Below are 23,935 nucleotides of genomic sequence, written 5' to 3'. Positions count from 1 at the left end.
GTGTAGGGGATCACTAACAGGTTGAACTCAATGGACAAATTGTCTTTTTGGCCATCTGGCATAAAGATGGTTCTGCTTGGCCATCTGGCATAAAGAGAGATGGTGGGGCCATTTGAGAATGCTGCAGGGCCAGGCCCCGGCGACTTGTGGCATGCCACCTTTGACCATGTCCCCTTTGAGTGTGCACATGCCTATGACAGTGATATGCCAGGGTTGTTTGAAAACCAAGCAGAGCACCGAGAAGCTGAACCGCTTGGCAAGCCCCGGTCTCTGTGTGACCAGACAAGCCCATCAGACCTTGTGGCAAATGGCAAAAGTGCCAGATGGCCGTTCTGACCCTGGGCCAAAAGTTGCAAGTACATTTATTTTGTTTGCATGCAAGCTAAATACTGGCTGCTTTTGCATGCAGCCCTCAAATGAAATGCTGGACAGCTTTATTTTACACTACAATTTAGATTTGAGTTTTGACATGCCCCTCCCACATCTAAATCTCTTTAGACCAGGCATTCCCAGCCTCTGTCCCAAAGGCACACTAATCGTGCAGGTTTTAGTGATAAAATTAGAATAACTCCAGTACTAATTAAGCCCCTGTGTTCAAGCATGGATATCACCAAAACCTGGACTGTTAGTATGCCTTGAGGACCGAAGTCGGGAATGCCTGCCTTAGGCATTATAAATCCCCCCACACCTGCAGTAACACATGATATTACAATGGTGCGAACTTACTTGCTGTTTTTGCTTTGCACACTCTGCCCATATTGCTTCAATAGCGTTATATTAAAGCGATAAGATTGCAGTGCCCTCATTTCATTTGCAGAAATGCTAGCGAGCTGGTTCTGAGCAGGTGGTGTGGTCTCTAACCTACATTTTCTGTTTGTGAGGAGGAAAACGGAGTAAGAGTTGCAAGCTTTTTTAACTTGAAAAATTTTAATTCTTTAAAGAAAAGCCACGTAACCTGTCATGGATCAGCTCAAAAGTGGAATGGCACAGTATATTGTATGCTAGAAGTTTTGTTAGGAATTCAGGGAGTTATTCAGACCAGGTGATCTGTGCACGCACACCGTCCATTGTGTGTGTGCGCGCCATTACACGTTGCGGCCATATCCAGGAAGGATGCGGCCGCAGTGTGATTCACAGCGGCGGCTGTCAGGGGTGGGGCGTCGCGCCATTGGAGGGCTGGGGCATTTCGAATGGGTGGCGGGCCAGGACCGTTTTCGGAGCAGCTACATGACGTCACGTTGCAAATTGCATAAGTGTATAAAATGGAGGGGTATATTCAATAAAGGTTGATTTTCATTGATTACATATTGGTAGAAATCGATCTAAATTGATGTTGGATTTTCAAGGCTAAAACACATTTGCAAAGATTTAACCATTAATATAAAAAATAGCTTCTTAGGAAATGTGTGTTTAGCCCCTGAAACCCAACATTGATTGAGAGAGATTTCCAACTATCTGCAATAGATGAAAATCAACCTTTTAGTAATTATACCCCAGGAAATGGTTTTCCTAATAAAAAAAATCATGGAATATTAATTAGCACTCCACCTTCAATAACCATATACGGTACTTATCGTTTCCTTCTGCCCATATGTAATCGTTCTAACTGCCACAGAAATATCTTATTTTAGTTATTTTTGGTCTTGGTGTTTAATCTGGACTAAACTTAAATGCTGAAGGTGAACATTTACTCTAACTGAAAACATCTAGGTTGTCTTTATCATGTTGAAGGAGAACAGACAGACAGTGCTTCTGTTTCATATTTTCTCTTTGAATACTTTCTAGAAATATACAGTGTATTTATGGTTTGTATACATTTGTCACCCATTATTTATATAACTACATGTAAAATGTATGGAAATGGAAAGTATGCTGTTTGGCTAAATGCTGAGAACTATGCAGTACAAAGAAGTATTCCTCGTTAATCAATTTTGGTTATAATAGATGACCTATTGATACTCTGGATAGTTCAGCAATACATTTGATAAGAAATACCCGCTCTATGTGTTTAATAAATATGCAAGCGCTTTTAATTTATTTGCCAGTCTTACTTAAAAATGGCATTTTTGCTAAATATAGAAGAACTCATTTCTTTTGTATGTATATACATGTGAGCACCTGTATATGTAGAGGTCTGTCTCTACATTATTTAAAATGTTTCCGGATTTAAAATCGCTGAAAACCAGCCAGGGCATTTCACATTGTGACTGTTTGGGCTGCAAAAAAAGGACAATTGGCAAACTGCGACACTGTAAATTTATGTAATGCATGTTTTCCTAAGAACTGAAAAGTACATTGTATTGTTTGTTTCCTGACATCGAGAACACTTTTCTATTTTAGTTATTGTACCAAAGAGTCTGCTATTTTTAAAGCGTTGTTTCAGACTCCAAATTCTGTTTACCTATTTTACTGCGCATCGTTTCTATGACCTATATCAATTCTGTAAAAACTTAATAAACCTTTTATCTTAGAAAAATCTTCAGTGACAGGGAACAAAACTGTTATGTTCTGGAGATCATTTTCTTGTTATCCGTCTACAACAGCCCACACTGTTTGTATGTTTTTATTTATTATCTTTGACTGCTCCAGATTTCAGTGTCTGGAACTGGATCTTCTGTGTCATAAACATTCTCATTACTCCCAAAACTGCATCAGAAGCACATCTCCAGTTATGGGAATATCTTGTTTTGTGAGCAACTTCCATGACTGAGGCAATTTTTCCATCTGAGGCGTGGCTGTGTTTGGACAATGGCATGTTTTGTGACTGGAGAGAAGGGTTAAAAGATTGAGAGGGCGAAGTATGCACCGTGACCCTGCTCTCAATTGGTTTGGTAATTAGCATTTTATTGTTGCGTAGAGAGGGAGTGTTGAGACATTAAGAAGCACTGTGGAAATAGCTATGTTATGCCTGTTTAATTCCTGCTCTAAGCCCAATTTTTCAGTGTCACGGGAGGATTAGGAGGTCTCCCAGCATTGCTAATTGATGGTCTATGTCACTGTCTACATGGCATTTCGGAACTATGAAGCATGTAGGTCTTTGGACATGTGTTTGTTGGCACTGTTTCAAACACAATTTATCATTTTGTAATACTGACAATCCTTTTTTAAATCTAATTTAATGTCTTTTTGCCTACATGTATAGTTATGTTCTATTTTAAAATGCCACATATTTATGGTCAAGCTTTTTTCTTAGAAAATATATAAAATCTTCTCACTTCTGCCCACAGTACTGCTTCCGTTGCAAGGAGAACATGAAGGAAGGTGACCCTGCTGTTTATGCAGAACGAGCTGGCTATGACAAGCTATGGCATCCTTCTTGCTTCGTCTGTTTCACCTGCAGTGAACTTCTAGTTGACATGATCTACTTCTGGAAAAAAGGAAAGCTTTATTGTGGCCGACATTACTGTGATAGTGAGAAGCCACGTTGTGGAGGTTGTGATGAGGTAAACTTTGTTCTTGTGTGGGTTTTTATTTATTTTTTAACCATTTATAATTTCTGATCTTATTTGTGTTTTACTTTGACGCATGAGTTTATTTCATTTTGTACATTTGTTTTATTTTGTTTTAATTGTGGGGGAACTCTATCATCCTAGTTGTGGCTAACCTTCTCTGTTTTCACGCAGTAAGACAGGCCTGCCACATATGCAATATCTCACTTTAAACTCAATAATGGACTTTTTAAACTCCTTAATTAAAAAGAAAATATATATTAATATTTCTACAGAAACCTATTTATTTAAAAAATATATTGGAAACACAATAATCACCTTGTCCTCTTGATTACGGCTTCCTATCAAGATGTCCATGTAGTAAAAATATACATAAAATGTTCATAACCAGTAAATGCATAGTTCCAGGTGGGGACTGACAACTCCTGGGCTTGGGGGCAATCAAATAGCTTAGCCCAGTGTTTCTCAAACTGTGTGCCTAGGCACACTGGGGTGCTGCGGTTGGGTTGGTGGTCCAGGACCAATTCAGATTATTTATAGTCAGTGTAATAGACAAAACCAGTGTTTGTGGCTTACAATTATAAATATGTGGACAAACAGAATCAAATCCTGTCCCTCCCCATGAGCCTAAGGATGACATATGAACACAATTTAGGTGCTTTGATATTTTTTTTTCTGAATTTCTCAATAAGAAACTTTAGGCCTAGGGTGCCATGAAAAAGTTTGATACTCTAGGGTAGGCATGTCCAAACTGTGGCCCTCCAGCTGTTGAGAAACTACACATCCCAGCATGCCCTGACACAGCTTTAGCATTCTCTGACAGCAAAACTGTGTCAGGGCATGCTGGGATATGTAGTTTCACAACAGCCGGAGGTCCGCAGTTTGGACATGCCTGCTCTAGGGTGTTGGGACGCAAAAAGGTTTGGGAGCCGCTGGCTTAGCCTATTCGTGTAATAGGGACAGTATTATTTTAGTAATAAATGAAAAACATTGTAATCTGATTAATATTCACTGAAAACCGTGCTCTATTGACCACTTTACAATGCAAACTACATTTTGTTCTCTATACCATAGGTTCTCAAACTCGGTCCTCAGGACCCCACACAGTGCATGTTTTGCAGGTAACACAGCAGCTGCACAGGTGTATTAATTACTCACTGACACATTTTAAGAGGTCCACAGGTGGAGCTAATTATTTCTCTTGCGATTCTATGAGGAGACCTGCAAAACATGCACTGTGTGGGGTCCTGAGGACCGAGTTTGAGAACTTGTGCTCTATACAATAGAGTGCATTTTGGTACACAACTGGACAAATGTAGAAGCTTGGTAGTGCAAGGAAGCTTCCTTCTATCCAGTAGATTGCCCCATCACTATGGTTGATCACACTGAGGAGCTAGTGTCATCAGCCAATCAGAGAGCTTTGAGTTATTTTTTGTTCAGCGATGGTACAAAAATGGAATGTGCAAAATCCATGTTTAAGTGAAAAGAGAATCCAGTTCATGGTGTTTCTGATACTATGATGGTCATAAATATTAAATAATGAGAGTTCCTATATTAGTTATGTAGTAGCTGCCAGGAAACACACTCCCAGTAAGCTACTGATCCCATACAGGTCTCAAACAATTTATAGGTAACAGTAGATGGCTCAGACTGATACATCGTTAGCAAAAATCTGTCCTGGCTCGGAGAGACTGGCCTACAATGAGACTCTTACATCTGTAGCTTATTTATAGAACAATCTCACATGCAAGTATGTTTATGCAAACACGAGTGTGCTGCAAACTCATAAACAGTGTAAACTCAACATTATTTTAATAGTCAACACATCGATTTAAGCAAGAAAGGAAAACCCTTTCCCCTGTAACTTCACTGTTAGGTCATCTGCCTATGGGTACACACCAGGACGAAGGGCAATAGAGGCGATGGTCAGGACGATTTCCCTTCATCCCGGACCATGCCAGATTGCCTGTACACACTGTCCAATGTAATGAATAACGGAACAATCTCTAGTTCCGTCCTTCATTACACTGCTACAGGTTGCGCACGATATCTTCTAGTTGCAGCGCAGCAAACCCGAAGTTGCCGTATGCGACCTGCAGGAGCACACAATCTGGTATGCACACTAGACGATATGCACAATTTGTCATTCCAATATGACAAATCGGATGAGATCATCCTAGTGTGTACCCGACACAGTTTATACCACAGAAAGTAAAAAAATTATGTATTTTTAATCTGCTAATTCTATTGTCTGGAACATCAACATGAGGAATGATCATCAAATGCTGACATTTATAAACCTGGAATTTTTATATTTTAACTTTTTTTAATAGGGCAGCTCCTTTTTTCGTTTAGTCTTTCAGACCTGGAACACCCTTGTCAGGTACTCCGTTCTATCTGACCTGAGGTAACGAAGCACCATAGCAGTAGTCATAAGGGGTGGTATTCATGTGACCGGCGGTCGGGAGACCGACAGTCACATGACCTCCTCCACCATCCCGACCCCTCACTATCCCAATGGTCTGCATGCCGACCAACAGGGACTATTTCCACTCGTGGGTGTCCACGACACCCATAGAGTGGGAATAGAGTCCGTGGCGACCGCAGGTCGCCACCGAGCCCGCAGCGTGGCAAGCGCAGCGAGCCCGCAAGGGGCTTGCTGCACTTGCCCCTCCCCGTCGGGATCCTGGCGTCGGTAAGCTGACCGGCGGTCTCCTGGTAGACCAATCTTCTCTGTGATTTCAGTCACAATAGATTTGTACAGTAAATATGTAAATACTGGCTGTTTGGCCCCTCTCCAATCGGACCTACAGTTACACACTTTCAGTCAGGGCAGTCAGTTCTCTCATGCTGACTGCTCTATTCCAGCTGTCAAAAGTTGCACACTAGCTGCTTAGCTCATGTAACAGTGGTGGTCCCATTGGGACCACAAAATGCTTCATTAGGAACATAACCAAAGTAAGAGAGTGTCCAAGACCTTCTTATTAACTCTCACTACTGTATAGCCTGAATTATAGAACTATAGTTACTGCTTTATTTACCAAATTATTCATGTTTTATTCATTTGTTCTATGTAGGGACTGATGTTTTATGTTATGTCTGTTTCTTTTCCTTAAAGAAAGTATACAGCTTCTAGCTATGGTAAATTCTAGCTTGCAGCATTTAACACAAGTGTATGTTTACAGTTAACATGATTATTTGCAGAAGACTACACATTCACTTCAGTCTTACAATTTTTATACAGTATTTGGTCATGAATGCTTGTGTTTTGTTTACCTACAGTAGGTATTGTAGTATCCCCATTAAATTAGTTTTAGTAAGTACAATACCTCCTCCCAGCAGCTTAAATTTTGTCACGTTTCTAAATAGCAGACGTATATCTAAATACCAAATGTCTCCTTGTGGTGTTGCACATTTTATTATGCTATTAATTTGCTTTTGTCTTCTATGGCCACTAGGTGGCGCACATTATTAAGTAAAAAGTAAGGCTTTAGTGACATCTGGTGCTTAGAATAAAAAGTATTAAGCATATGTACATTAAGCAACCAGTATGTGCTTTTAATGCAAAATCTTGTTGATGCAAAATAAGTTTCCTGTTTTTTCTCTTGTTAGCTGATCTTCAGCAATGAATACACTCAAGCAGAAGGTCAGAACTGGCATCTGAAACACTTTTGTTGCTTTGATTGTGACTGTGTTCTGGCTGGGGAAATTTACGTGATGGTGAATGATAAACCGGTGTGTAAGCCGTGCTATGTGAAGAACCATGCTGTGGTAAGGCTATTTAATTTATTGCCTTAAAGTTAGTCTCTTTCCATGCAGTGCTTAAGGCTTTATATGTGATTTTGATCTAATCTAAATAATTGTAAATTACCATTTGTTATTTGTTTATATACTGCCTTTCTGTAATCTCATTTGTATTGTAATACTAGAAAAAGTGTTTCTAGATTGTCATACATTTAACAATACATTTAAAATATTCCTAATTCCTTTCAATTTCCTAGTCTTCTATATTTTATAGAATTATTTGTAATATATTTGCATACACAGAAAATAGTGTTTTGCTTTCTAATAAGTACCTCCTGCACTTTTATATAATAATGCAGGCAATCATTGTTATTAGAGCATTAATGTATTTAAAAAGAAAAGAAATACGTTTTTTTCCTAAAGCTTAGAGCTCCACACTTTACCAGCTATGTAATCTGCTTTCAGATCAGAAGAGTCTGCTAGAGGCACTCTCATCTCTCCTATTCTGCTCCGAGATCTCGGTCTCATTGAATGTGACTCCAGTTACTCACTGTCGTGTTATAACATGGGGCATAAGCAAGTGTTTGATGTTGCAGGCCCTAGGGGCATAATGAATATTAATACACCCAGTGCTTCCCATTCCCAGGTCTTTAGGCTACCTGACGAAATTAGTAAATACAGGGGCATAAATCCCAGAAGGAAGTTTATATATTTAGGGGGGTGGAAGAAAGCTTGCAATCTAACAGACTAACTTTTTATAACGGTTTCCGAAGCAAAGTGAATGAAAAGATGATAGTCATTATGTTTAAAGTGTACTGATTATATTAACGTGTTATGTTAAATGTCTGTGGAAAGATTATCACTTTTATTTGTAGCCACATGAATCTGACACAACGCACTGTTCAATCATTTTTATTTATGTTTCAAAAGTTTAAGAATTTATCTCCTCACAAATTTTGAAGCTTGTCGTTGTTTTCTCAATCTAAATTTTTGGACGGGTTTTATTTTTTTTTTAATGCTTCATAACTCATGCTCTGTGATTTGTTTGTTATGGTTTTGTTTTGCTTTGTTTACTTACATTTTACAAATCAAACAAATTTAGACAGAATTCCTTCTACATAAGCATATCTAAGCATACAGTCTAAACTTCTCAAAGATTCCATAGAGGAGGTATCAAATTTAAGTCTGTAAATACAGAATAAGAAAAGGACCAAGTGTGAGGGAGTCCATCTTGCTGAGAAAAAAATAAAATATATATAAACAAAGTAGAAATTGCAATTCTAAATGTAAAACACAGACATGCAACAAAAGGACATGTTCACCTATTGCAAAATAGAGTGGTTAATTAACAACTGTCTGCAAAGAAGGTTAATACCACAGAAAAAGAGGATGAGAGATGGCAGAACCAGTGGGGTCAATGCAATAATTTTCCATCGTGCCATGCTAAACCAAATGACTCCCAAATACAGTATATATAAATATGTGAAAGATCTATTTTATGTAATAAGTCAGAGGCAAACATCTGTCTAGATCATGCTGTCTGTATAGGAACCAGTTAGACTCTAGTCTTTTTAAATTAATATCCAGTGATACAGAACCTGATAATGGATATGGGAAGTATCTAGGTACAATGCACATTTTTATAAGTATCTAGGTACATAAGCTATTGTTGAACTATATTAAATTGGAATTGGGTTTAATGCTATGGGGTATTTGGCATTGAAAGCTAATGTATAAAGCTGGACAAACGCCAACCTATTACGGTTATTTCTATGACCAGTGAAACCAAATATAGTGACTAAATTAAGGATTGTAGGTATTGTTCTCTGTCCAGGAATCCAACTATAATACTGTATATCTTCTGCAAATAGGGCTAATTTTAAATCCTTACACTAAAAGCTATATAATTTAATTGGTTGGGGAAGCAACCAACCAGGAATAATGAAAAAATTAGAAACTGTATACCTATGCTTAGAGCTGCATAACATTTATATGAAAGCTGAAAAAAAATCTTGATATAAATAAAGAGAAATGTGTATAACTATAAACACATCCCATTTATTAAAAATGTGAATAACCTTAAAATCAACAGCAGCATAAAAACTGATATATCCCATAATAGCAAATGTTGCATTTGCCAGAAAAGTAATTAGTGATTCACTACTGTATGGACGGGATCAGTACGTAATCCCGGTGGTCGAAATACTGACGCCGGAATCCCGACCACACAATCCCGACAGGGGTGGCGAGCGGAACGCAGCCCCTTGCGGGCTCGCCACGCTGCGGGCACGGTGCCTCGCTACGCTCGGCACACTATTATATTCTCCCTCTATGGGTGTCGTGGACACCCACGGAGGGAGAATATGTCGGGATTGTGGCGGTCGGGATTCCGGCGTCGGTATTTCGACCGCCGGGATCCCGTCCAGCGGGATATTGACCGCATCCCGTATGGACTACTGATATTGGAAAGAGCCATAGTAATGGGGACAGTTTATTGTCCTTGGCAGATCACTTATGATCTTAGAAGTATATGGGTAAATAGTGATACCTTAAAATGTTACAATCCCTTTAAGAGTCAAACATGGTACAATGGAGTCCGCTATGGACAGAAGGGGAGAAAAGTGTAAATTACTTACTTTGAACTATTTCTTCTGGAACCATGTGGTTCAGTCCCAGGCAGTGGAAGAGGAAGACGCGCAAAAAAAGAGGAGCAGATTATAAGGAATGTGAACATGGGGAAGTGGACACGCAGTGACAGGTGCACATTAATTAGCAGTATCTGTGTCCACATATTGTCTCTCTGCTGTGGAGTAACAGCCCCCAGTTTAGTAGTAAGAAAAGGCAGCGGGTGGCTGTAGGGTCATATGGGCAAATGATTGCACAAAATGCCCTCCATTTTGATGAAGGCACTATATGTAGGCTGGCCCCATGTGTTCCTGGGGTGTCCAAACCGGACCCTGGTGTCAGGAGTTAAATACCTGCTCCTCCATTAGGCCTTCCTGCCAGTAGTCCTTCCTGCCTTCCACTGCTATCTTCAAGACTACTCCCCTGTCTGCTACCCTTTTGTGAAATTCCTTGGCTCGTCCAACCAGACTCTCCTCGAACCATTAAACATTCCTTCAAGCCTACTTTATTCTTGCAAAAACGTATACCTTGCCTGGACTCACCTGATCACTCCCTCTACTTCCTTTGTCCTCCATGTTCGACTGGTGCCCCATTTACTCTTTTGCTCTTACTGTCAATTCTCATGACCTACCTCTAGAATATAGAGGTGGATATATTTGTATGTACCCTTCAAAGGAAAAGCAGACATATTTCTGAAATAACGTGAATGTGACAAAAGTAATAGGCATCCATCATTGTTGTATATTTTAATAGTAATCAACTTTGCATTTGATGTTTGATTCAACAGAATATTTTCTAAGTACAAATGATATTGGCATGGACAAAAATGAATGGCTCATCCCAATATTTGTTGCACAACCTTTAGAGGCAATCCTTGCAATGCAGCTATTCCTGTAGCACTCAATGAGACTTCCGAACGAGTCAATAAGTAGTTTGGCCCACACTTTTTGATAAAACTACTCCAGCTGTCTCAGGTTTGATGTACAGTATGTCTTCGCCAGACAACGCCTTACAGCTTTTTCCATAGATGTTCAATAGAATTCATATCCGATCTCATAAAAGGCCCCTTGAGTATAGCCAAATGTTATGTTCTTATCACTTTTAGCTGTGTGTTTTGAGTCATTATCCTGTTGAAGGACCAATGACCAGCGACTAGGACAGAGATTTCTGATACTGGGCCGTTTGTTTAGCTCAAGAATACCTTGATAGTCTTGAGATATCATTGTGCCCTGCACAAAACATGGCCGGGCCTCTTCCAGTTTTGCAGAAGGAATTGTGTTCGATTTTAAAAAAAAAAATTTTTTTATTTGTGTGTGGGGTTTTTTTTTTGTATTTGTTTTTCTTGTTTTGTTTTGTTTTTAAGCGTCACTTTTTCATAGAGCTGATGTGATTTGCCAGAAAGCTCCAGTTTTGACTCCTCTGTTCAAAGGACATTGTGATTTCTTACTATGCATTTTAGTGTGGTGTGGTATGTTAGATAGACTAGACTTAGGTCGACCACTATTGGTCGACAGTAAGTAGGCCGACATGGTTTCTAAGTCGACAGGGACTGTAGGTCGACATAAAAAAGTATTTTTTATTTCTCTGACGTCCTAAGTGGATGCTGGGGACTCCGTCAGGACCATGGGGATTAGCGGCTCCGCAGGAGACAGGGCACAAAATTAAAAGTTTGACCACTAGGTGGTGTGCACTGGCTCCTCCCCCTATGACCCTCCTCCAAGCCTCAGTTAGGTTTTTGTGCCCGGCCGAGAAGGGTGCAATCTAGGTGGCTCTCCTAAAGAGCTGCTTAGAATAAAAGTTTGTTAGGTTTTTTATTTTCAGTGAGTCCTGCTGGCAACAGGCTCACTGCAACGCGGGACTAAGGGGAGAAGAAGCGAACTCACCTGCGTGCAGGATGGATTGGCTTCTTAGGCTACTGGACACTAGCTCCAGAGGGACGATCACAGGTACAGCCTGGATGGGTCACCGGAGCCGCGCCGCCGGCCCCCTTACAGATGCTGAAGAGAGAAGAGGTCCAGAAATCGGCGGCTGAAGACGTCCCAGTCTTCTTAAGGTAGCGCACAGCACTGCAGCTGTGCGCCATTGCTCTCAGCACACTTCACACCGCGGTCACTGAGGGTGCAGGGCGCTGGGGGGGGGCGCCCTGGGCAGCAATGTAATTACCTTTACTGGCTAAAAATACATCACATATAGCCCCTGGGCTATATGGATGTATTTAACCCCCGCCAGGATTACAGAAAAAACTGGGAGAAGAGCCCGCCGTGAAGGGGGCGGGGCCTATCTCCTCAGCACACAGCGCCATTTTTCCCACACAGATCCGCTGGTGGGAAGGCTCCCAGGCTCTCCCCTGCACTGCACTACAGAAACAGGGTTAAAACAGAGAGGGGGGGCATATTTTGGCGATATTAATATATATTAAGCTGCTATAAGGGAAAACACTTACTATAAGGTTGTCCCTGTATAATTATAGCGCCTTGGTGTGTGCTGGCAAACTCTCCCTCTGTCTCCCCAAAGGGCTAGTGGGGTCCTGTCCTCTGTCAGAGCATTCCCTGTGTGTGTGCTGTGTGTCGGTACGTGTGTGTCGACAGGTATGAGGACGATGTTAGTGGAGGCGGAGCAATTGCCTGTAATGGGATGTCACCCCCTAGGGAGTCGACACCGGAATGGATGGCTTTATTTATGGAATTACGTGATAGTGTCAACACGCTACAAGGTCGGTTGACGATATGAGACGGCCGGCAAACCAATTAGTACCTGTCCAGGCGTCTCAAACACCGTCAGGGGCTTTAAAACGCCCATTACCTCAGTCGGTCGACACAGACACGGACACTGACTCCAGTGTCGACGGTGAAGAAACAAACGTATTTTCCAGTAGGGCCACACGTTACATAATCACGGCAATGAAGGAGGCGTTACATATTTCTGATACTACAAGTACCACAAAAATGGGTATTATGTGGGGTGTGAAAAAAAACTACCTGTAGTTTTTCCTGAATCAGATAAATTGATTGAAGTGTGTGATGAAGCGTGGGTTACCCCCGATAGGAAGTTGCTAATTTCAAAGAAGTTATTGGCATTATACCCTTTCCCGCCAGAGGTTAGGGCGCGCTGGGAAACACCCCCTAGGGTAGATAAGGCGCTCACACGCTTATCAAAACAAGTGGCGTTACCGTCTCCCGATACGGCCGCCCTCAAAGATCCAGCTGATAGGAGGCTGGAAAATACTCTAAAAAGTATATACACACATACTGATGTTATACTGCGACCAGCAATCGCCCCAGCATGGATGTGCAGTGCTGGGGGGGTTTGGTCGGAATCTCTGACTGGAAATATTGATACCCTGAATAGCGACAATATTTTATTGACTATAGAGCATTTAAAGGATGCATTTTCTTTATATGCGAGATGCACAGAGGGATATTGGCACTCTGGCATCAAGGGTAAGTGCGCTGTCCATTTCTGCCAGAAGAAGTTTATGGACGCGACAGTGGTCAGGTGATGCGGATTCCAAGCGGCATATGGAAGTTTGCCGTATAAAGGGGAGGAATTATTTGGGGTCGGTCTATCGGACTTGGTGGCCACGGCAACAGCCGGAAAATCCACCTTTTTTACCTCAGGTCACCTCCCAACAGAAATAGACACCGTCTTTTCAGCCTCAGTCCTTTCGTTCTCATAAGAACAAGCGGGCAAAAGGCCATTCATATCTGCCCGAGGCAAAGGAAAGGGTAAGAGACTGCAGCAAGCAGCTCCTTCCCAGGAGCAGAAGCCTTCCCCCGCTTCTGGAAAGTCCTCAGCATGTCGCTGGGGCCCTACAAGCGGACTCAGGTCCGGTGGGGGGGTCGTCTCAAGAATTTCAGCGCGCAGTGGGCTCACTCGCAAGTCGACCCCTGGATCCTGCAGGTAGTATCACAGGGGTACAGATTGGAATTCGAGACGTCTCTTCCTCGCAGATTCCTGAAGTCTGCTTTACCAACATCTCCCTCCGACAGGGAGACGGTGTTGGAAGCTATTCACAAGCTGTATTCCCAGCAAGTAATAGTCAAGGTACCCCTACTACAACAAGGAAAGGGGTATTATTCCACGCTGTTTGTGGTACCGAAGCCGGACGGCTCGGTGAGACCTATTCTAAGTCTGAAATCTTTTGAACACTTACATACAAAGGTTCAAGTTCAAGATGAAATCACTCAGAGCAGTGATAGCGAATCTGGAAGAAGGGGACTTTATGGTGTCCTGGGACATCAAGGATGCTTACCTCCATGTCCCAATTTGCCCTTCACACCAAGGGTACCTCAGGTTCGTGGTACAAAACTGTCACTATCAGTTTCAGACGTTGCCGTTTGGATTGTCCACGGCACCCCGGGTCTTTACCAAGGTAAAGGCTGAAATGATGATTCTACTTCAAAGAAAAGGCGTATTAATTATCCCTTACTTGAACGTTCTCCTGATAAGGGCAAGATCCAGAGAACAGTTAGAGGTCGCAGTAGCACTATACCAAGTAGTGCTACAACAGCACGGGTGGATTCTAAATATTCCAAAATCCCAGCTGATCCCGACAACACGTCTGCTGTTCCTAGGGATGATTCTGGACACAGTTCAGAAAAAGGTTTTTCTCCCGGAGGAGAAAGCCAGGGAGTTATCCGAGCTAGTCAGGAACCTCCTAAAACCAAGAAAAGTGTCAGTGCATCAATGCACAAGAGTCCTGGGTAAATGATGGCTTCTTACGAAGCGATTCCATTCGGCAGATTCCACGCAAGAACCTTTCAGTGGGATCTGCTGGACAAATCGTCCGGATCGCATCAGCGGATAGCCCCGTCTCCAAGGACAAGGGGGTCTCTTCTGTGGTGGTTGCAGGGTGCTCACCTTTTTGGAGGGCCGCAGATTCGGCATTCAGGACTGGGTCCTGGTGACCACGAATGCCAGCCTGAGAGGCTGGGGAGCAGTCACACAGGGAAGAAATTTCCAGGGAGTGTGGTCAAGCCTGGAGACTTCACTTCACATAAATATACTGGAGCTAAGGGCAATTTACAATGCTCTAAGCCTGGCAAGACCTCTGCTTCAGGGTCAGCCGGTGTTGATCCAGTAGGACAACACCACGGCAGTCGCCCACGTAAACAGACAGGGCGACACAAGAAGCAGGAGGGCAATGGCAGAAGCTGCAAGGATTTTTCGCTGGGCAGAAAATCATGTGATAGCACTGTCAGCAGTGTTCATTCCGGGAGTGGACAACTGGGAAGCAGACTTCCTCAGCAGACACGATCACCACCCGGGAGAGTGGGGACTTCACCCAGAAGTCTTCCACATGATTGTGAACCGTTGGGAAAAACCAAAGGTGGACATGATGGCGTCCCGCCTCAACAAAAAACTGGACAGGTATTGCGCCGGGTCAAGAGACCCTCAGGCAATAGCTGGGGACGCATTGGTAACACCATGGGTGTACCAGTCAATGTATGTGTTCCCCCCTCTGCCTCTCATACCCAAGGTACTGAGAATTATAAGGCGAAGGGGAGTAAGAACGATACTCGTGGCTCCGGATTGGCCAAGAAGGACTTGGTACCCGGAACTTCAAGAGATGCGCACGGAGGATCCGTGCACTCTACCTCTAGACTTACCGCGGCTGCGTTTGACGGCATGGCGGTTGAACGCCGGATCCTGAAGGAGAGGGCTCCGACGGAGGAATTTCAACTGGGTCGATTCCTACATTTCCTGCAAACAGGATTGTCTATGGGCCTCAAATTGGGGTCCATTAAGGTTCAAATTTCGGCCCTGTCGATTTTCTTCCAGAAAGAATTGGCTTCAGTTCCTGAAGTCCAAGCTTTTGTCAAAGGAGTACTACATATACAGCCTGGTTGTGCCTCCAGTGGCACCATGGGATCTCAATGTAGTTTTGGGATTTCTCAAATCCCATTGGTTTGAGCCACTCAAATCGGTGGATTTGAAATATCTTACATGGAAAGTGACCATGCTACTGGCCCTGGCTTCGGCTAGGAGAGTGTAAGAATTGGCGGCTTTATCGTACAAAAGCCCATATCTGATTTTTCATTGGGACAGGGCAGAACTGCGGACGCGTCCTCAGTTTCTCCCTAAGGTGGTATCAGCGTTTCACCTGAACCAACCTATTGTGGTGCCTGCGGCTTCTAGCGACTTGGAGGACTCCAAGTTGTTCGACGTTGTCAGAGCCTTAAAAATATATATATATATTTAAAGGACGGCTGGAGTCAGAAAGGCTGACTCGCTGTTTATACTGTATGCACCCAACAAGCTGGGTGTTCCTGCGTCTAAGCAGACGATTGCTCGTTGGATTTGTAGCACAATTCAACTTGCGCATTCTGTGGCAGGCCTGCCACAGCCAAAATCTGTAAATGCCCACTCCACAAGGAAGGTGGGCTCACCTTGGGCGGCTGCCCGAGGGGTCTCGGCATTACAACGCTGCCGAGCAGCTAAGTGGTCAGGGGAGAACACGTTTGTAAAATTCTACAAATTTGATACCCTGGCTAAGGAGGACCTGGAGTTCTCTCATTCGGTGCTGCAGAGTCATCCGCACTCTCCCGCCCCTTTGGGAGCTTTGGTATAATCCCCATGGTCCTGACGGAGTCCCCAGCATCCACTTAGGACGTCAGAGAAAATAAGAATTTACTAACCGATAATTCTATTTCTCGTAGTCCGTAGTGGATGCTGGGCGCCCATCCCAAGTGCGGATTGTCTGCAATACTTGTACATAGTTATTGTTACAAAAATCGGGTTATTATTGTTGGAAGCCATCTTTTCAGAGGCTCCTCTGTTATCATGCTGTTAACTGGGTTCAGATCTCAAGTTGTACAGTGTGATTGGTGTGGCTGGTATGAGTCTTACCCGGGATTCAAAATCCTTCCTTATTGTGTACGCTCGTCCGGGCACAGTATCCTAACTGAGGCTTGGAGGAGGGTCATAGGGGGAGGAGCCAGTGCACACCACCTAGTGGTCAAACTTTTAATTTTGTGCCCTGTCTCCTGCGGAGCCGCTAATCCCCGTGGTCCTGACGGAGTCCCCAGCATCCACTACGGACTACGAGAAATAGAATTATCGGTAAGTAAATTCTTTTTTTTTTTTTTTGGTGACTTTTTTTTTTCTTTTCTTTGTAGAGTGACTGGCAACCCAATTAGTGCACCGTGTCCCCTTGCATGGCTCGCTTCGCTTGCCATTCTTCGGGCAAGGTGCCTCACTCCGCTACCTCTGCGCTCTGCACAGGTTACTGTTCCCAATTGTAGTCCACGTAGATCGTAAGGTATGAAAAAGATTTAAAAAAAAATAAAATGTGAAACCTCATGTCGACCTTTATCATGTCGACCTAGAACCCATGTCGACCTACTTACTGTCGACCTAGACCTTGCCGACCTAAGTCTTGTCGACCTAGAGACCGGATCCCATTTTAGTGGATTCTAGTCCTGCTTATTTATGTGGTATTTTCAAAAGTGGAGTCCTCCTAGGTCATCCTTCCATGGAGCCCACTGTTCAGAAAGCATTGGATGGTGCATTCAGACACTGTCATACCTGTTAAGTACAGATTGTATTTATTTGGATGTTTCCCTTGGCTCTTTTTCTACCGTTCTCGCTATCCTTCTGTTTAAGCTGGGGTCGATTCTCCTCTCGCGGCTGCATCCAGGGAAGTTAGCTTCTTAATATTTGCGGCTGTAGTCATAGGTACATCAAGCTACTTGGAGATGGTCTTATAACCTTTAAATGTAAAAAGTTTCTCTCTAATTTTCTTTCTGCTCTCCTTAGACAACTTTTTTCTTAATCTGGTCCATGTTCAGTGTGGTGCACACAATGTTACCAAACAGCAGTGTGACTACGTTTCTACCTGAATGACTGAATAGAACGTTAATTTAAATAAAATACATTTTGGAATATAAATATTGTTCATGTGATTAGCAGTTATAAAGAGGTTATTTAATTATAGTGTAAAACCACTGCTAGCTGATTATTAAGGTTTAGTAACACCTCTCTGTCAACATTCTAGATTCCTGTTTTCTATTTATTTGTCTATTTTATTAACTATGACAACTAAAGACAGGTAGTTATTAATATTAAACTACAAAATATATAAACGGTATTTGGATGTCACAAGCATATGAATAATAAACCTATGGCTACAAAATGTTGATCCTTTTTGTGTGTGTTTTCAAATTGCGTATCCTAAGATATATGCTACTGACAATACAATGTACTGTATATATGCAGCCTCATCAAAATACTGTCTGAGCGAGTTTCATCATTATCAACAACTTGGGTGGCAGGCATTGCTGGGTTGTGCAATTTGCAATGTTACTTAACCAGTTTTTGTCAATATACTATTTCCCACCTAAGAGTGTCAGAAAATTGTTCGTTGACTGCACATTTTCAGTGTGGTGGTTTCTTTTTTTATTATTATTTCATTTTCTGCAGCCCTCAGTTGGGCTTCTGCCCACTCTTTATCAGGCACTTGGGGGTATATTTACTAAAAGTCGATTTTTGGTTTTCAGTTGATTTTTGTGTGTATTTACTAAATTCAAAATCGACCCAAAATTGTCTGAAATAGAACTTTACACTTAAATAAAACTTCAATAGAACCTTCAATACTTTAACATAAAGTTCAGTTCCTAACCCATATTTACTAATAGTTGATTTGAAAATCGACCCAAAATCACCATTTTCAATAGAACCATCAGAAATAGTTCTACTGATTTTTCTCATGTAGAATTGTAGGGCACACTGGCTGCATAAATCAGGACACTGGCAGTAGTGATTTAAAAAAAACGTGGATATGGAAATTAGCCCATGAATGGAGGTGTTTCTGGGTTATACTGTACATGCAACCTGTTTTGTCCAATAGAAATGTTGTTTGCATAATTTTCTCGATGTTTGATCTTTGTTTTTTGTTGTTTTTTTGGGAGGGGGGGCCGATTTTTGATGAATAGTACACTTTTAGAACTTCAAATAGAACTCGCATCACACAGCAATTTTTAAAAAGATCTCAGAATCCTCTTTTGGTAAATTAGATATTTTGGAATAGGAACACTTAAGTCGATTTTGTGGGGATGTTGGTTCTATTTGGTTCATTTTTAAATACAATCATAATTTACTTTTAGTAACTATACTCCTTGTCGTTCACAAGCAGGCACAATACTGTCACAAGTAGGCAAGCTCTGACTTTGAACTGTGCTTTTATTTATTTTTCATTTGAAAGACATTGCTATATTTATTGTCCCCTATTTATTTTGCCTCATTATTTAACTTGCTTTCTTTTCTCTCCTTAGACATGCCAAGGTTGCCACAATGCCATTGACCCTGAAATTCAGCGTGTGAGCTATAGTGGATTCCATTGGCATGCCACAACAGAATGCTTTCTGTGTTCATGCTGCAGCAAGTGTCTGATTGGCCAGAAGTTTATGCCAATAGAGGGGATGGTCTTCTGCTCTGTCGACTGCAAAAAGAAAATGGCTTCCTAAAGAGAAAGTTGACATATTATCTTTTAAATAGCTACAGTTTGCTATTTTTTACAAATTTATATGAAAAAGCAAATGAAAGCTCACTTTTTTTTTTTTCCAGATGCATAAATAAAAAATGTAAGAGACAAAAATACATCTTCACAATCTTTGCAAGTGGCTTAAAACCAAAACTGCTGCTTGATTTCATACAGAACCACCACACATTTTGTCATTTAAATATCTAATGTCTTTTAACATGTCACTGCCACTTTATTGTTTTAATAACTTGTTTTCTGCAGTGCAGCACTTTAATGTAAATGTTCAGCTTTGTTGAGTGAGGGAAAGATCTATATTTTTTATTTTTTTTTTTTTAGTTCATTTTACAGCAGCTGCATATTGCCAGACTTTTGTAGTTTAAGAAATGCATCCTATGACGGGTTGGAACTTGCTTTAATTACAATGAGCATTGAACACATTACATAGTGCCTTTTGTTTTCTCTACTAAATGCTGGAATTTGTGAGTTCAGTGGTATACTAGCACTAATACACAATGTATTAGCCATCGGAACTCTTAAGTTTGTATATTACTTTTGCCTGCAATTAGCAGGCAGTATAAATGCTGTGTGTTCTATTACACTAGCACTCAGCCATTCCTTGAAGAGATATTGGTGCTTGTGTGGCAGAAATCTAATGTTTACATTGTTATTTGCCAACAAATAGCCGCTAATAAACTCAAAGTTCCTGTGGCTAATACATGGGCTACTTAAAGAGGCAGACCCAACTAAACCAAACAGTATTTCCAACATTAAGTGCATGGAATTGTTTATTTGTTTTTGTAGTTAAAGTTTAATCTAAAACCATGACTTCTAAGAAAGTTTACACATTACAATAAAATTTGCCAGGCAAGTATGTCCTATAAATCATCCAGGTTGCTTTTGTGATTTAGAGGAAGTGGCATGCTTCCTGCTGATTGTATGATCCCATTGTATGTCTCAGTAAGTGATCGCAGTAATGGAAACAACACAATTATTATTTGCATGCTGTTTACCAAATGAAACTATGCAAATGTAAGCCTTCTAAATTATGTTGATGTTTGTGCACTTTCAGAAATTAATTAATAAAAGGGCTTTTGCTAACCTAGCTTTTGCTGTGTGTACATTCATTTTTCCGATGTTCCTTTTCAAACTTAATTTTACAAAGATCCTGCAGAGGGAGATCATTTCAAAGATTTGTTGTCATTCGATTAAATAGCTCCTTGTACGTTATATCTAGCAACTATTTAACATCTTATGCATTGCACTTATTTCACTTCTAGATACTATTTTACGAAACTATTTTGAACTAAACAAACTGCATAAAAACAACATAAATCTCTCAAGTTTGCAAATTCAAGAAGAAAATTAAGGAGCCATTAAGTTGTACAAATTCTACCCGATGTTGCGTAAAAACTTTTGTTAAACGATAATGCGCAAGGTGGGCTTGTCTACATATAAAAATGTGCCTAGCTCTGCAACGTTATCATTTGAGCTTAGTTTACCTCTGGTGTTTTAGCATAGTGTGTGTGCTACTAGTGAATGCCACAAGTTTAAATTAATAATGCTTGCAATAAAAAAAAAAATCCCTAGATCATGTTCTTCATAAATTCAGTAATCCTACATTAACACTGTATATATTTTTTCTCTAACGTCCTAGAGGATGCTGGGGACTCCGTAAGGACCATGGGGAATAGACGGGCTCCGCAGGAGATAGGACACTTTAAGAAAGCTTTGGATTCTGGGTGTGCACTGGCTCCTCCCTCTATGTCCCTCCTCCAGACCTCAGTTTTACACTGTGCCCAGAGGATGAAGGGCGCACTGCAGGGAGCTCTCTTGAGTTCTTTGCTACAGAAAGCATTTTTGTTTGGATTCTTACTTTTTTTACAGGGAGCGCTGCTGGCAACAGGCTTCCTGCATCGATGGACTGAGAAGAGAGGGGCAGACCTACTTAACTGATAGGATCTGCTTCCTCGGCTACTGGACACCATTAGCTTCAGAGGGGGTGAACACAGGTTCGTCCTGGGCGTCCACCCCCGGAGCCACGCCGCCGTTCTCCTCACAGAGCCAGAAGTACAGAAGCAAGAAGACGTCTCAGGCGGCAGAAGCCTTCAGCTTCACAGAGGTAACGCACAGCACTGCAGCTGTGCGTCATTGCTCCACATCACCTCACACACTCCGGTCACTGTATGGGTGCAGGGCGCAAGGGGGGGCGCCCTGGGCCGCAATAATAACACCTCTTAGATGGCAAATAGGTATATACATGTACAGCTGGGCACTGTATATGTATATAATTGAGCCCCCGCCATTTTACACGGTTTTGAGCGGGACAGAAGCCTGCCGCCGAGGGGCGGGTCTTCTCCCTCAGCACTCACCAGCGCCATTTCTCTCTCCACAGAACGCTGAGAGGAAGCTCCCCGGACTCTCCCCTGCTTACACACGGTGAAGGGAGTTTAAAAAGAGGGGGGGGGGGCACATAATTGGCGGATAAAGTATAATACAGCGCTGCTGGGGAAAAGCATTCTGTGTTGGTCTCCAGGTTGTTGCGCTGGGGTGTGTGCTGGCATACTCTCTCTCTGTCTCTCCAAAGGGCCTTTCAGGGGATACTGTCTTCAGAAAGTTTCCCTGGGTGTGTGCAGTGTGTCGGTACGTGTGTGTCGACATGTTTGATGAGGAAGGCTCGCTTAATGTGGAGGGGGAGTGCTTGAATGTCGGGTTGCCGTCTGCAACGCCGACACCGGACTGGGTGGATATGCTGAATGTCTTGAATGCAAATGTAAATCTCCTGCATAAAAGATTAGACAAGGCTGAAGCTAGGGATCAGTCAGGTAGCCAGTCCGTGCCTGTCCCTGTGGTGCCAGGACCTTCAGGGTCTCAAAAGCGCCCCATATCCCAGGTCGCTGACACAGATACCGACACAGATACTGGCTCTAGTGTCAACTATGAGAATGCAAAATTACAGCCGAAGGTGGCAAAAGGTATTAGGTACATGATTATTGCCATAAAAGAGGTTTTGCATATCACGGAGGAACCCCCTGTCCCTGACATGAGGGTTCACATGTATAAAGGGAAAAAGCCTGAGGTCACGTTTCCGTCCTCATTTGAGCTAAGCGAATTATGCGAAAAGGCTTGGGAATCTCCGGATAGGAGACTCCATGTTCCCAAAAGGATTCTCATGGCGTATCCTTTTCCACAGAAGGATCGGATACGATGGGAATCTGCGCCTAAAGTAGACAAGGCGCTGACACGCTTATCCAAGAAGGTGGCACTGCCTTCTCCGGATACTGCTTCCCTCAAGGATCCTGCTGATCGCAAGGAGGAAATTACCATGAAGCACATTTACACACATTCAGGAACTATAGTTAGGTCGGCCTGGGTTTGTAGTGCTGTCGTGGCATGGGCAGACTCCTTATCTACGGAGATGGACACCTTAGATAGGGATACTATTCTAATGACCATGGAGCATATCAGAGATGCTGCCTTGTATATGAGGGATGCTCAGAGAGACATTTGTTTACTAAGCTCTAGAATAAACACTGTCTATTTCTGCTAGGCGGCTCTTGTGGACCCGACAGTGGACGGGAGATGCCGACTCAAAGCGGCATATGGAGTCCTTGCCTTACAAGGGGGAGGAGTTGTTTGGAGAAGGCCTATCGGACCTAGTCTCTACTGCTACGGCCGGTAAATCAAATTTTTTACCTTATGTTCCCCCGCAGCATTCTAAGAAGGTACCACATTATCAAATGCAGTCCTTTCGTTCCAATAAAAACAAGAAGGTACGAGGATCGTCCTTCGTTGCCAGAGGTAAAGGCAAGGGAAAAAAGCTGCACTCAGCTAGTTCCCAGGAGCAGAAGTCCTCCCCTACTTCCGCAAAGTCCACAGCATGACGCTGGGGCTTTCCAGGGGGGGTCAGATCAAGGGGGGGCACGTCTTTGTCTTTTCAGCCACGTCTGGGTTCAATCACAGGTGGATCCCTGGGCAATAGAGATTGTTTCCCAGGGATACAGACTGGAATTCGAAGACATGCCCCCTCGTCGGTTTTTCAAATCTGCTCTGCCGGCTTCCCCGTCAGAGAGGGAGCTAGTGTTAGCGGCAATTCACAAATTGTACATTCAACAGGTGATAATCAAGGTTCCTCATCTCCAGCAAGGAGAGGGTTATTATTCATCCCTGTTTGTGGTACCGAAACCGGACGGTTCGGTCAGACCCATTCTAAATCTTTAATCCCTGAACCTGTACTTGAAGAGGTTCAAGTTCAAAATGGAATCGCTCAGAATGGTCATCGCCAGCCTGGAGGGAGGGGATTGGATGGTGTCCCTGGACATAAAGGATGCGTACCTTCATGTTCCGATTTTCCCCCCTCACCAGGCGTTTCTGAGATTTGCAGTACAGGATTGTCACTACCAATTTCAGACGTTGCCGTTTGGTCTTTCCACGGCCCCGAGAATTTTCACCAAGGTAATGGCGGAAATGATGGTGCTCCTGCGCAAGCAGGGAGTCACAATTATCCCGTACTTGGACGATCTCCTTATAAAGGCGAGATCTCGGGAGAAGTTGCTGGACAGGGTGTCTCTGTCCGTGAAGACGTTGCAGATGCACGGCTGGATTCTCAATTTACCGAAATCCCAGCTAGTACCTGCAA

At 42.6% G+C, this 23,935-nt stretch overlaps 1 protein-coding gene across 1 annotated transcript in view; it reads left to right on the top strand.

The window, feature by feature from the left end:
- Window positions 1-20,401, top strand: part of TES (testin LIM domain protein) — a 134,659-nt gene extending 114,258 nt beyond the window's left edge. The window contains exons 5-7 of the mRNA XM_063927238.1: window positions 3,228-3,443; window positions 7,062-7,220; window positions 19,091-20,401. Of these exons, the coding sequence (XP_063783308.1) occupies window positions 3,228-3,443; window positions 7,062-7,220; window positions 19,091-19,282 (567 nt within the window). The 3' untranslated portion in view covers window positions 19,283-20,401. The remainder of the gene's footprint in view (window positions 1-3,227; window positions 3,444-7,061; window positions 7,221-19,090) is intronic.
- The last annotated feature ends 3,534 nt before the right edge of the window (window positions 20,402-23,935 follow it).

Source organism: Pseudophryne corroboree, chromosome 6, assembly GCF_028390025.1.
Source record: "Pseudophryne corroboree isolate aPseCor3 chromosome 6, aPseCor3.hap2, whole genome shotgun sequence".
Lineage (NCBI taxonomy): Eukaryota > Metazoa > Chordata > Amphibia > Anura > Myobatrachidae > Pseudophryne > Pseudophryne corroboree.
This window is presented reverse-complemented; position numbering and strand designations above follow the sequence as displayed.